Raw genomic sequence first — 14,534 nt, 5'->3', positions numbered from 1 at the left:
AGTCTCCTTGGTTAAGTTGTTAATTTGAGACCTATGTATTTGTAATATAAAAACACATTTAAAAAATGTTAAGGGAACAAGATGTTATCTTTAATGATAGACTATTTCATTTTCTCAGTTGATTTATAAAAATTTGGAATAGAGTATGTTTAATGGTGGAGAGGACTCTGTATAAAACCTCCTTTGATGCCTATGATATGGATCAGAAAACTTATAAATATATAACAATAGGGCTTTCTTCTAATTTAAAAACAACTATTTGGCTTCTTTTATAAAAATGAAAAATTAGTCATAAATATATAACCTCTTTTTTTCCATTGAAAATATGTTGAAGATCATAATCATTGTTTCCCTGTCTCTTACTGGAATCCACAATCTCTAAATCCAGTGGTTATATTTATTGATATGACATAAAGGGAAAGACTAAAAGATATGGCTAAGGATAATTGGGTGATCGGTGATTTCAACTTTACTGATGATTTTGTTCATAAAGGGACTTTAAATTGGACTGTAGACACATTTGCCATCTGAGTCCCAAACATTTTAGCTGTATCAAAGCATCTCAATTCCCAATATTTGACAGTCTGCTTCAAAATATTTCTCTTTATTTTTATGAAAGCTGCAGCACTTTTCCTGATGTGACAGCCAGGATTTTGTCAACAACCTACCACTTATTTACAGAGTTTTAAGGCCTGCTGTTGGATATTTACTGAGCTGTACAATGCCTCAGTGGGAGCCATGGAAGGTGGTTTGCAATGGGTGTGAAAACATTGTGAAGTAGTAAAAACTGGTATTCCAACAATTCGTTCCAAACAAACACTGGAGTCATAGTAAGTTTCTGTTTTCCAAGTGTACATGGCTTGCTTCTGGTTTTAATGTTCTACCCCACACCTAAGGTACCACTATGCATGGTTATTTTTTTTTTATCCTGGGGGAAAAGTCCTGATTTTTACTGAATTTCAATGATGTTGTGTTAAGCAAACTGTTATTTTGGAATGGAAAGAAGTAAGCAAGCCTTCAACAATAGCTCTTTATTTCATCTAAAACCTTAGGTCCATATAACTCTGCCCTTTATCAAAATTTTTGTTACCTTTAGTGGATTATTAGCTTGTGCTTCTGGAAAAATAATGGTGGAAATGGGCAAGAGGAATGTGCATTTATTACATTATTGCATTCAATTATTGCAACAATCTTTGGGTTAGGAATTGTCCCAACTTTATAGATCTCAAAGACTTTAATTTGTCCAAATTCCCACAACCTCTAGTTACAGAGCTAATATTCAAACTCAACATGAAATGATACTTAGCTTCTATCACAGTAAGAAAGCTCAAATTAAAAGTGCATGGACAATGGGTGCTCAAATTATACAGCTGCTATAGAGGGCATGTTGGCAATATCTACTAAAATTAATCTTGCCCTTATTTACTCCTGTGAGAATTGACTTACGTTCCACGTTATTAATTGTAGCATTGTTGATAAATACAAATGATTGGGGGCGAAACTTAATTGCTATTAATGGGGAACTGGTAAAATAAGTTATGGTTCTTCCACACAATGAAATACTACATAGTCATGAAAAAGAGGAAGATGTTTGTGTAGCAAAATAGAAAGATATCCAATACATATTGTTGAAAGATATCCAATACATATTGTTGAAAGATATCCAATACATATTGTTGAAGAAAACATACTATTTTTTAAAGGGGATGGAGAGGGAGAGAGAGAGAGAGAGAGAGAGAGAGAGAGAGAGAGAGAGAGAGAGAAGAGCTATATGCATAGAATATCTTTGGAAGAAAACTTTTAAAAACTGGTAACATCTGTTGCATCTAGAGAGAGAAATTGGTGGGTAGCAGAGAGGTGGGAGATGATTTTCTCAATATGGCTTCAGAAATATCTTTCGATGTTTAAAACACAAACTGCATTATATATTTAAAAATAAATAAAATAAAAAATTAAAAAAATATATTTTATTGATTTTTTACAGAGAGGAAGGGAGAGAGATAGAGAGCTAGAAACATCAATAAGAGAGAAACATCGATCAGCTACCTCCTGCACACCTCCCACTGGGGAGATATGCCTGAAACCAAGGTACATGCCCTCGACTGGAATCGAACCTGGGACCTTTTAGTCCACAGGCCGACACTCTATCCACTGAGCCAAACTGGTTATGGCTAAAATAAAAACTTTTAATGAAATAAAATCTGTAAAGCACACAGTAGATGCTCAAGTAACAGCCAACTGCATTATCTTAGGCCTCTGGTAAGATTTAGAGACATCTATTAAAAAATTAACTCTAGGAAAAGGATGATGTTTTTTGGATGCTTTGTTGTTGTCAAACCAATCTGAAAAAAAGTTTCCCAAACCGATGATCATGCTCATACTGAACTAGCTCAGAGTGAACAGACATAATTATCCCCACCAACCCAACTTGAAATCTGGGTACCCCATCAAAATTGAGGAATGAGAAGAGGTGTCAGTGACTGGGGTGTTGAAAAGGAGGCCAGGGGAATTGAAGATGCATACTAGCATATAAGAGAGAATAAATGGGCTAGCAGGTTTTCTTTTCTGCTGCGAGTTTGATTAGCACTGTGGTTCTCAATTCTCAGCTATGTTGATTAGGGCTGGCCTGCAAAGACCTCAGAGAAGAAACAGGCTTGAGAGCAGACAAGAAGAGGTAGAGAGTACCAAGGACAGGAAATTGAGGACAGGGTGGAGAAAGGGGGGAAAAGTTACATTGTGTACAATTTAGCCATTTATTAGCATTTGGCATAAAAGTTTGTGGAATTATTTCCTTTCTTTGTGTTTATGGTAAAAAGGAAAAAAAAAAATTCTGGGAAATGTCACTAAAAGTACTGTCTTTATCTGAGAATTGACCGAAAGTTTGCCACTGGGTTCTGAGTGCTTATAGTGTGATCCACGATAATACTTCCAGTTCTTTTAAGAGGCTATGGGTTTTAGGAAAGACTAGCACTTTTTGTTCATAAAGTGGTTTCCTTGGTGAGTATGTTAGCAAACTAGGAAGGCACTTGATGTCTTTCAAAGTAGATTCTATTGGAGATGGAAATATGTCCAATAAAGTGAAGTAATTAAATTTTTGGTTAAAGGCATTCTGTTTGAAACTCTGCACAATTAACACGTGCAGAAAGGTTTTAATATCTTTCTTTAGCCAGAAAGTTAAGTTCAAATGATGTAGATATAAAAATCAGACCTTAGTGAACTTTCTTCCAAGGCCTGATGAATGGGAGACAGCTCATTTCTCCATGTTTTTTTAAGGCAAGTCATTTCTCTGAACACAGTTGTTTGGAAGTTGGTAACTTATGCTCTCAAACTCTTCTCCCCTTTTCTTTATTAGTGATTTGAGAATGCAAAAGTCTTTTGTGTTTCCCAAAGATCTGGGGATTTAAAAAATATTTTTATTGATTTCAGAGAGGAAGGGAGAGGGAGAAAGAGATAGAAACATCAATGAGAGAGAATCATTGATTGGCTGCCTCCTGCATGTCCTACACTGGGGATTGAGCCTGCAACCCTGGCACGCACCTTGAGAATTGAACTGTGACCTCCTGCTTCATAGGTTGACGCTGAACCACTGTGTCCCACCTGCTGGGCAAGATCTGGGGATTTTCAAGACTAAGAATAGCTCTCTGAGGCACCAAGATTATATCTTGATTATGCTAATCAAGGCTCATACTAAAAGAAGACAGAATGTAGTATCACATGAAGACACTAGGGGTGGGTAGACAAAATGGATGCACTCTATATTTGAAGACCCAGATTATAGTCCAGGTCCTGTGAACTAGACCTTCAGCAAGTATAATGTTTGACAAGTCGCCTATGCCTTTCTGGGCTTCAGTTTCTTTATAAATACAATCAAAATATTGGACTTTACAATAAAAAGCCATCAATTCTAATAGCTCCTTACGAGGTAAGAAATCTGGGTTGTTCTAGAAAATATGAATTTACTTCCAAATTTTTCTCTACGTTCTGGTTCTGAATTCTAGCCATTGTATTCACCCTTTTTGTGTTAAGTTCTTGAGGAAGTCAGCTAAAATGCAAATGTGATATTGTAGAGTGGTTTAAACATTCATTATTTGAATGGTATTTACTGGGGGTCAACTATATCAGGCATTGTACTAAGTAATGGACTCATGACTTGGGAAAAAACAGTCCCTGTGTGCCTTTTAAAATTTTATAGGTTAGTGGCAGGATATAGAGAAATACACAGGAAATTCCAACAGCATAATAAGAACTATTGCTGAGGGTTTTAAAAAAGCTATAGGCATTCATAGGAGAGAAACCCAATAGGAAATCAAGGAAGGCTTCCTGCTGGCGGTGATGTCTCAAAGGAGACCTGAAGAATGGGAAGAAGTCAGTCAGATAAGAAGGGAGGAGAGGACATTTCCAGGCAGAGTGCATCACATATGTAAATTAGACTCAGAGTTTAGAGGGTTTGAGGAACCTGAAAGTAATTCAATATGTCAGGAATACGTACCTGTGGGAGAGTGGATGGGAACTCTGGAGAAATGACAATAATAATTCAAAATCTTTGCTCTTCAGATAGATTACTCCTCCTGCAAGATGGAGAATAAATAGTGGGAGAAAAAGGCTGGAGGCACATTTTGGAAGAGAAGGTAGTGGCCTGATATAATAATGGTGATGACGAAAGGGAGTATACTCTAATGAGATCAAGGAAACAGAAATAAAAAAGATTTGTGACAGACCAGATTTGGGAGTGAGAAAAAGGGTCAAGGCTTAAGGCTGATTTTTTTTTTTTTTTTTTGCTTGCACAATTACACGAACAGCAATGCCATTTGCTGAGATAGGAAAAACAGGAGACGTGGGTCTGGGGAAAAGATAAGTAATTTTAGACAAGTTGAGCTTCAAATAGCTAATACATCGTAGGTGCTAATAAATGGTATTGAATGAATAAATATGCAAGTAAAAATGTCTAATGGGTATCTGGAAATGGGGATCTCCTAGCCAGCAAAGATGGTTTGGTTGGAGACTTATATTTTTAAGTCTTCAGTTTACAGATGAAACTTAGGAACCCTGGGAATAGTCAAATTCATTCAGGCAGAAGTATAGGGGAAACAAGAGGGCCTAGGAGCTGAACCCAGGGAAAAACCAACCCCTGAGGGCAGATGGAGCATAGATGCTCTCAGAAGAGATGCGTAGGAGAGACCATTAATGTAGGACTAAACATTTAGCCTCTAGACATAAGCTCTTGGTGGGCAGAGATACTGGTTTACTTTTGGTTGCCTGCTGCAGACTGAATTGTGTCTATCCAAATTCATAGCATGAAGCACTAATGCCCAATGTGACTCTCTGGCTATGGGGTCTCTAGGAGTTCATTAAAGTTAAATGAGGTCATAAGGATGTATCCCTGATCCAATGAGACTGTGGCCTTCTAAGGCGAGAGAGAAGCTCTCTCCGCTATGTGAGGATGCAGGCAGAAGGCAACAGTCTGGAAACCAGAAAGTGAATCCTCAATAGAACTTGACCATCCTGGTGCCCTGTTCTCAAACCACCAGCCTCCAGATCTGTGAGAAACTAAATTCCTGTTGTTTAAGCCACTGAGTCTATGGTATTTTGCTGTGGCAGCCTGAGCTAACTTAGGAAGGACCCAAGTGCTTAGAAATAGTTCTGGCAAAAGAGAGTCTCCTGGACTTCCACTCAAGATGGCAGAGTAGGGAAACGCACTTGCATCCTCCCACAACCACATCACAATCACAACTGAACTCCAGAACAACCATCAGTCAGAACACCAGAATCTGGGTGAATGGAAGTCCTACAACTAGGAATTAAAAAAGAAGCCCCATTGAAACTGGTTGACAGCTTGGCTGCTGCCTTGTGAGACCTTGAGCCGAGATTGAGCTGAGCTGTGCCTAGGCTCCGAACCCACCAAAACTATGAGCTAACAAATACATGTTTCTTTAAACTGCTGCAGATGTGGTGATTTGTGAAGCAGCAGTAGGATACTAATATACTAAGGAAAAAAGGACAGAAAAAAAGGGAATAAAAAGAGATAGTCATGGTAAATAAGGTAATCAGTATTTCTGGAGTGAATTGAATCAATGAGTCATTCCTTGGCATGCTCATAAATATAGCACTTCCCTTGAGACAGTATGACTGTAACTGAGGGGGTGGGAGAAGAGAGGAACTTGGTGTGGGGGTCCTGGGTACTTAGAGAGAGTGGGAGGGAGCCAATTATCTATGGAGTGTGGTGACAGAGTAGGAAGAAAAGCCCGAAAAGGCTCAAAATATGCAAATCTCTCTCTCTCTCTCTCTCTCTCTCTCTCTCTCTCTCTCTAATCATTTGGCTAGAGTTGGTTCTGAAATTTGACAGGATAAGTTCTTGATTGATTACTGTGTGTGTGTGTGTGTGTGTGTGTGTGTGTGTGTGTGTGTAAATACCCTCCTTAACATTAGATAGGACTATTTAAATCAACATGAATTTTAGGTACAATCTGGGTATTGCTCTCTACAGAGAAATAATACCAAAGCTGGCAATGAAATTCCTCAAGTAAAAAAGAGATAAAGGGAGGAAGAGGGACACAGTGTAATAATAATTAAAATAATTGAAATTCTTTCACCACGCATGGCACTTACAGTGAAAGTACTTTCTAAATTGTCTTCTGCCACATGCAATATAGGTAGGTTACATAAAAAGATTCCACAATATTAAAAAAGTTAAGAAAATATAAGACAAAAGTTACTAAATTCTATTAAGCGGGTAAATTAAATCTGAGTCACTCATCGCTTCACAATGAAGAGTAGCCATTCTGCTTGACAATTAAAACTTCAGGCTCTCTCCATCAAGTCCTGGGAGGAAGCCAAGAAATAACACCAGGGTCCCAGGTTTTGTGAAAGGAAGGATGTGGGGTTTGATTCTTGACTTATAAATCACTAGAGGCCTAGTGCATGACATTCTTGCACGGGGATGGGGCGGGGGGAGGTGGTGTCCCTTAGCCTGGCCTGAGCCCTTTCGCAGTCCCGGACCCCTGAGGGGTCCTTAGCGCTGCTGCAGAGGTGGGAGAGGCTCACGCCACTGCCGCTATGCTTGCCAGCCATGAGCCTGGCTTCTGGCTGAGCGGGGCTCCCCCTGTGGGAGCACACTGACCACCAGGGGGCAGCTTCTGCATTGAGCGTCTGCCCCCTGGTGGTCAGTGCATGTCATAGCGACTGGTTGTTCAGCCTTTTGGGCGATTTGCATATTAGTCTTTTATTATATAGGATTAAAAAATTTTTTGGAGTGGTGGTGGGAAGAAAAGGCTGTTTAAGAGTCTCAGTCCATTAGGCTTCTCATTTTCTTGCATCATTGCTGACTTAGGTAACATGCGATCATGTACTAGTAAAGCCTGTTATTATTAAAAAGGTTCATGAATAGAGTGTTGGAATAATTCTGTGGCCTTGAGGGAGCTGTTCCCAGGAGAAGGGTCTGACTGAGAGAAGGATAGCTCGGTACCTTGATGCCCTGGCAAAGCTACAAACCCAGCACCTGACTGTTGGTGCCATTGGTTGGATATGGGGTCTATGAGGTCCATGATCTGGATTGGGATGCAAAATACATCTACGGTGATAGAAATGAGAACAGCGGTTGCCTGTAGGGGCGGGAAGTTGACTAGAATGGGCATGAGGGAACTTTCTCATAGTGCTCTGATTTCACTGGGATGGTTGTCATATGGGCATATCCATGTATCCAAGGGTATCAAACTCTACTTGTAAGATATGTGCATTTCGCTGCATATAAAATTTACCTCAGAAAACAAAAATCAAAGGTCATTTGAAGAAAGTCTTTGGGCTAATCAAAAGGCCTTCAAACAAATAGGCTGAACTATTTTTAAAATGAGCAGAAACGTAAAAGGAAATTCTTCATTTTTCTTCTACTTTAGGGGAAAATAAATGGTGTCAAATAAATGCACTAGGACAAGCTCCCAAACGGAGCATTTATAAAAAAAGTAATAGCTAGACCTTCATGTCTCAGAGTGAAGGAACCATTTCTAGGAGTATAAGCTATTTTGGAAACATTTTTTTTTCATGTTTCTGTTGGAGGAATAATGTTTTTGGAAATGTAAAAAGCTTTTAATGGAGCTAGAGCAGAAACTATGTTTGGTCATAGTATTATCTGGTTCTGAGCTAAAAATTCAGGGCTCTCTTGTCAACCGCACTGCCAAGAATTGCAGGCTTAATCCTCGAGATTGCATGAATTTGAATTTTGACTTTATGGCCTGCATCATTATGAGGATACAAAGATAATCTTTGAGAAAAAAACAATTTTGAGAATGGTAGAACATTACATGGAAATCTAGCTTTTGGAGATGGTTATGCAGATAGATGTAATATTATATTATTCTTTTTAAGTATTTGGATTAATGCATGAGCTAATCTTGAATGACCTAATATGACTGGGCACAGCGTTAGGCACTCAAAGAATCCTCAAGTCATTCTCTGCACACCCTGTTCTCAGGGAGCTTCTGAGCAGGATGGTGCGGGGTGACAAATGTAGGGCTGGGCAAAAGTAGGTTTACAGTTGCTTGTATGGACAATAATACAGCAATTAACAAATAATTAATAATGCAAGAATAAGCTGTTTCGCATACTCACAACGGTTCATGTACTTTTGCCCCACCCTGTATAATAATAAATAATTCAAGGAAGAATGTAATACATGCATGAGAAATTCCATGGGAGTTCGGAAGAGAGGAAATTCCGTGTGAATAAGAAAGGCATTATAGATGAGGTGGCATTTTGGCTAGAACTTCAAAAATGGTATGCTTTCCCCTGACAGCCAACAAAGTGGGGGACAGAGGCAGAGAGAATGTCACCAGCAAAGCACCGAGTGCTGGGAGTCTCAAGTTTTCATTTGGTTGAAAGACACACTACACATGGAGCAGATACACTAGACAGGATACATTCATGGAAAGAAAGGGGGCCCCGACTCCTGGGGAAGTATGATCTGGGTCAAGGGTGGAGCGGGTCGAAGAAGATGGATTCTGAAGCAGAAAAAAACAAGGAAATGAAAGGCAGCTGGATCTAGGAAGGCCTGGGGGCGGGGGGGAGGGCAGGGGGGCGGTGGGAGGGAAGAGGCAGAGGTCTCTAGGAGGCTCTTCCCCCTGGGAACAGGACCATGAGAACCGGAAGGAGGGTGATAGAAGAGGCAGAAAAAAGGACAGGTGGCAAAGCTAGAATGCTCAGGAATTGGGACGCCCTCAAAGAAGACTGTGAGACTCTAACCTGGGCGACTTCGGGACACAGATGCTGTTCACAGGCCGGGTTTGTCGAGAGGAACACTGTGTTTTGGGGGTGGGTGGGGAAGGATGAATCATATTTTGAACAAGCCGGCAATGCATAGGAGACCACGAGAAAAGTGGGTCTGAGATACACCCAGTGGTGGAGCTAGAGAAGTAGACTTGACCTTTCTTCACCTGTGGGTACTGTTAGGTCGAGGCAGGAATGAGCATATCCGCATGACAGTGCAGAGAAGGAAGCCAGGAGAGAGCTGGGAGCCAGGCCGAGAGACTGATGCCAGAAGCACTAGAAGAAAACTGGTAAGGTCCAGGATTCCCCCTCGCCCCCACTGTCACCAAACCTGAGGGACAAATCTTACCAAGAAGAGGAAAGAGAAAATGTCAAGAAAACTGCCTTTATTGGATTAATTTTGTTAGTCTCAAAATACTCAAAGTTCTGTAAAAAGAAAACAGGCTTTTTGTCCTTTCTATGTTTCAGGAGAATATTTGGTATTTCTCCTTCTCTCCTTCCTTCTTTTTTTCTCTTTCCTTCCTTCTTTCCTTTGCTCTCTTCCCTTTCCTTCCCTCTCTTCCCTTCCTTGCACATTCTTCTTTATTTGGATTGACCTTGAGCATGGGCGGCCACTGTCACCTACAACGAGTAACTGCCTTTCTGTTCAGTTATTTGTCTGTAGCGCGGACTGAGGAGGGAGGTAGGTCTTCTGTGCTCTACCATCGCAATACCTTAGGTCTTTCAAAGCAGGAAATTATATGTATATTTGCAATATGACATCACTAACATTTTTGTAACTTTTAAAATATAGCTTTTTGCTTGTTTCTTTGTACTGGTCTCAAGAGCCACTCATAAATCTCTCTGGAACTGCGTAGGGTCCCAGGGCCAGAGACTGGCCCCTGCTGGCACTGTGATTAGTCATTTAATACCCAAGGCAATGACTAATGCCTGGCAACCAAATCTCCATTAGGAGTCATGTGTCCTGGGACCCCGGGCAAAGGCACACTGGGCACACCTTCTTGTTGGGTCTTCGTTCCAGGGTCAAGAGACAAGTTGAGGATCGGCTAGATCCATGTGGGCACCACCAGGGAAGGCGAGATTCCCCTCCCCATGATCAATGCCAGTGCAATCACAAAGCCTACAATCAGTGTGAAATGAAGGTGCCCACCTTTGTCTTATCTTCAGACCCCCAGCTTTGAATATATCTTTTTCCTATGTTTACAGAAAGCCATCAACTGAGCTATTCGTGGAAAGGTTTGCGGGTTTGGTTAACGAGGTGGAGGAGTGTTACATTTCAGCTGGAAACACATCCCTAGATTGCCAAAACATTTATTCCAAAGTCTGGTTTCCTGGTGCCATCGGAGGCATGGCAATGGCGTGTCCGTTCAGAGACTCGGGGGCTGGGGCCAGCAAGGCACTTGATCCAAGTGTACCCCCGAGGCCTTTATCGTTAAATTATATTCCTTAGGAAAAACTGCCCGTGTCACATTTTGTAAACTTGATATCCATACACTTTTGACGGGCATTCTATTTTAGCCGTAAGCCTATGATTTACAGCAAGCCTGTTTTCTCTCTTGCTGAGGATGGCAGTGGAAACCTGGGTCACTTTCCAGGCTCCGAGGATAAGGAGCAAAGGGGGCTGGAGTGTTGCTGCCCCCCCCCCAAGAATGCCGGGCTGTGCCACCCCCTGCTCTCCGTGAGCAGACAGCAGGCTTCTCCCCAGTGCTCGCTGCCATTCATCCAGCCAGCTCTGTGCAGCAGCCCCACTCCTGTGTCTGCCGGGAGGGGCTGCCAAGTGCCCTGCCTACTGGCTGCTTCCCGAATCCCTGCCATTCCACACACAAACACATCCACACACGCTCTGCCTCGCTCACACCGAGCCACACGCACACGCGGGCACATTCCTCCCTCCACGCTCACTGTCCTCAGCTCTTGACTTCTGCGAGCCCATGGAACCTTTCTGGGAAGACGCTCTTGATCCAGCAGGGTAGGATTGTTTTGATTTCTCTCTTCGCAGCTTTAGCATTTTGAGAAAGCAACTTACCTTTCTGGCCAGCGGCTGTGTCCTAGCAGGGAGACGTGGGTCTGCTGTTTGCCGTGGGTTTTGTGTGAGCGTCTCCTTTTGCTTCCAGGACTTGGAGGATTCTTTGTGTGATGTCTATAGAATTTGGCAGGTTCGGGTTTGTAAAGAGCCCTCCGAAGCGCTTTTGCACGGGTTTAAAAAAGACATTTGAAAATTGAAAGTGTGATTTACGGAAACGAGATCATCTGCGAAGAAAAAATTGCTTTGGAAAGTAATGGTTGCTGGCCATAAAGAGAAATATCTGTGATTCACCTAATGTGGTTTTAACCCTTTCTTTGCTTACAATCTATACTTATTGATGCCAAATTCAATTTTGGCTTCATATTAAATCAGCTATTTCTGCATATTGTCTTCACATGATCTGTCTGTTCTTATAAGAATTATGTAAAATGTGCACTTATTAGTATACAGATATCCAAAAATATTACTATTAGTAACAGCAACCTTGACATTCGTAAGATACGCCGCGAATATTTTGTTAGGTACTATGTTGAGTGTTTGGGATGGCAATTAAAGCAAAGTATTAATAGTTGTATCAGTCTCTTAGGCTAGGGCAAAAGTATAAACTACCCAAGTGTATAAAAGTATAAACTATCCACGATTATGGGTGCACAATATTACATATATATATATATATATATATATATATATATATATATATATATATTTATATAGTGTGCTTAGCTTTTAATTCAGTTCAAAACTTTTCACTACTTTTTTTTTTTCCTTCTGGGTATTTTATTCTGCATGTCCTAGCCCATGTGAGCTGAGAAGGTCCAATTGTAGGATTAAAGAACAGAAACGTATCTTTGCATTTTAAAATTTGTCAGTTAGACCAACAGTGTGACAAAATTGCCAAAGATGTAGTGAATGACCTGAGGTTACCTTTCGTACAAAAAGGTCACATTTCACCTTCAGTTTTCTGCAGTTTTACTTGCATAACCTGTGGAAGGCACCAACACTCAAGTGGGCCTATCTTGAGTTTTTGTACATCTTCCTACACATGAAAATTCCTAATGGGAGCAAATACAAGACTGTGGTCCAGCCCAATCTTACAGGTCCGGCTGGGAGAGTCACAGAAAGTTGTGGCTGGAAGGGGCCACTTGGGGAGAATTTTTCACGAGGAAACTGAGGTTCCTCAGCATTCTCCTGATGGAAAGATACCGCTCTCTCCATATGAACACCTTGAATCTCCATCCCACCCCCCACCCCCCACCCCCTCGCCCCAGATGCCGCCTATCTGTCCCTGCAGCTGCTGCTAAATATAGATGTCTGTGGCTGGCTGCACACGCAGCCGCACACCCCATCCCATCTCCCTATCTCGGTTACAGAGTGGTCCTCCCCAGGGTCATTCTATGTACACACTCCATATTTCCAGCCAACGAGGAGAGCGAATCAAACAGTAAGAGAGACAAACAGAGATAGATCGGAGTCTGGCACCGGGCGCATAAGGCAGCGCAGGAGAGAAAGCCTTCCCAGCTCATTTGAAACACCGTCTGCCCTGGGCCACCTTTAGGCGATCCTCAGCGCCCCCGCCCCCCCTCTCCTCCCCGCAGTACAATCCAGCCCCCATCCAGCAGCAACAAGTCAAGTTCAGGGAAGCTGCTCCAGTTGCGCCTGGAGTGATGTTTCAGCCAATGTCAGGGCAAGGTAACAGTCCTTGGCCGGCGTCCAGCCCCTTTGTAATGCATATGAGCCCGGGAGACCCGTCCTTAAAAGTTGAAGACGGGGAGCCAGGAAGTTGGCTGCGCGCTGCTCGCTGCTCTCCGGTGTCTGGCCTGGGGGGATCGGGAGACCCAGGGCTCCGGGGCAGCGCCGGGCTGCGCTCTCCTCCCGGCGGCGGGACATGCGCTGCGCCGCCCCCGCCTCTAACCCGAGGGCTGTGCTCTTCTTCCAGGTGGCCCGCCGGCTGCTGAGCCCTCTGCGCGCGGAGCCGGTCTGCACCTTGCCCGCGGCCGCTGACCATGACCATGACCCTCCACACCAAAGCGTCCGGAATGGCCCTGCTGCACCAGATCCAAGGGAACGAACTGGAGCCCCTGAACCGCCCGCAACTCAAGATCCCTCTGGAGCGACCGCTGGGCGAGGTGTACGTGGACGGGGGCAAGCCCGCCGTCTACAACTACCCGGAGGGCGCCGCCTACGACTTCAACGCCGCGGCCGCCGCCTCCGCGCCCATCTACGGCCAGTCGGGTCTCGCCTACGGCCCCGGGTCCGAGGCGGCGGCGGCGTTTGGTGCCAACGGCCTGGGGGGCTACCCGCCACTCAACAGCGTGTCGCCGAGCCCGCTGGTGCTGCTGCACCCGCCGCCGCAGCTCTCGCCCTTCCTGCACCCGCACGGCCAGCAGGTGCCCTACTACCTGGAGAATGAGCCGAGCGGCTACGCGGTGCGCGAGGCCGGCCCTCCCGCCTTCTACAGGTACCCGCGCCCCCAGCGCGCATCCGATCCGAGCTGCGTGGGGTGGCCGCCGCGCCCGGGGCGGAGGGAGCGAGGGAGCCGGCGGGGGGGAGCCAGGGACCGGGCAGGCACCGCGCAACCTGCCGCGCGGAGCCCAGGACCCGCCCGAGGGCTAGCGCCAGCCCCGCCTGGGAGTCCTTGGGGATCTGGCTTTGCAGAGTCAAGTTCTCTAGCTTGGCAGCTTAAAAAAAATTGTTTTTTCCCCTTCTCCACCCCACTACTGTCTGCCCGAGAGTCAGATCCGAAACCCCATGTGCTTCCTAACCAAACAAATAGTGGAAACCTCACAAAGCCGCAGTCGTCTGTGGGGGGAGCACCCCAAAGCAAAGGAGCACAGGGCGCTTTGAGTCCCGCCTCAATGTCCCGCTGTGGTATTTCAGGCTGGAGGCGGCGGCGGGGCTAGGGGAGCTCCGCTTTTATTTGTTTATGATGATTTTAACATTTTAATGTGCTCGGAAAAGTTCCTTTCATCTAGAATTTCAGATCGGAAAGATGATGATGATGATGATGATGATGATGATGATGATGATGATGATAGTGGTTTTGGGGGCAGCGATTCCTAGCAGCTTCTGTCTGTCTGTCCTCCCCCGGGCCCTGGGTTCAGGGCTTGAATGAACTGAACCCCCAGAGAGCAGTGCAGGAGTTGAATGGGTCTTAAGTTTCTGGGTTCTGCGTTCTCTAGCTGGGTCCTGTTGGAGCAGGTTGCTGGACTATGACTCAGGGCAGCTGGGACTAAGGCAGCCCGTCAGTCTGAAA

At 44.0% G+C, this 14,534-nt stretch overlaps 1 protein-coding gene across 5 annotated transcripts in view; it reads left to right on the top strand.

Annotated features, from left to right (window-relative positions):
• Positions 1-14,534, top strand: part of ESR1 (estrogen receptor 1) — a 332,293-nt gene that overhangs the window by 105,756 nt on the left and 212,003 nt on the right. For 3 of the 5 annotated variants that reach the window (XM_059700044.1, XM_059700045.1, XM_059700046.1), the window contains one exon: positions 13,218-13,739. In XM_059700044.1, the coding sequence (XP_059556027.1) occupies positions 13,285-13,739 (455 nt within the window). In that variant the 5' untranslated portion in view covers positions 13,218-13,284. Of the gene's footprint in view, positions 1-11,090; positions 11,225-12,927; positions 12,971-13,217; positions 13,740-14,534 lie in introns of those variants that run through there. The other 2 variants (XM_059700042.1, XM_059700047.1) reach the window with 2 other exon arrangements.

Source organism: Myotis daubentonii, chromosome 6 (genome assembly GCF_963259705.1).
Source record: "Myotis daubentonii chromosome 6, mMyoDau2.1, whole genome shotgun sequence".
Taxonomy (NCBI): Eukaryota; Metazoa; Chordata; class Mammalia; order Chiroptera; family Vespertilionidae; genus Myotis; species Myotis daubentonii.
The sequence above is the reverse complement of the archived record's forward strand: the minus strand, read 5'-3'. Positions and strand labels throughout refer to the sequence as shown.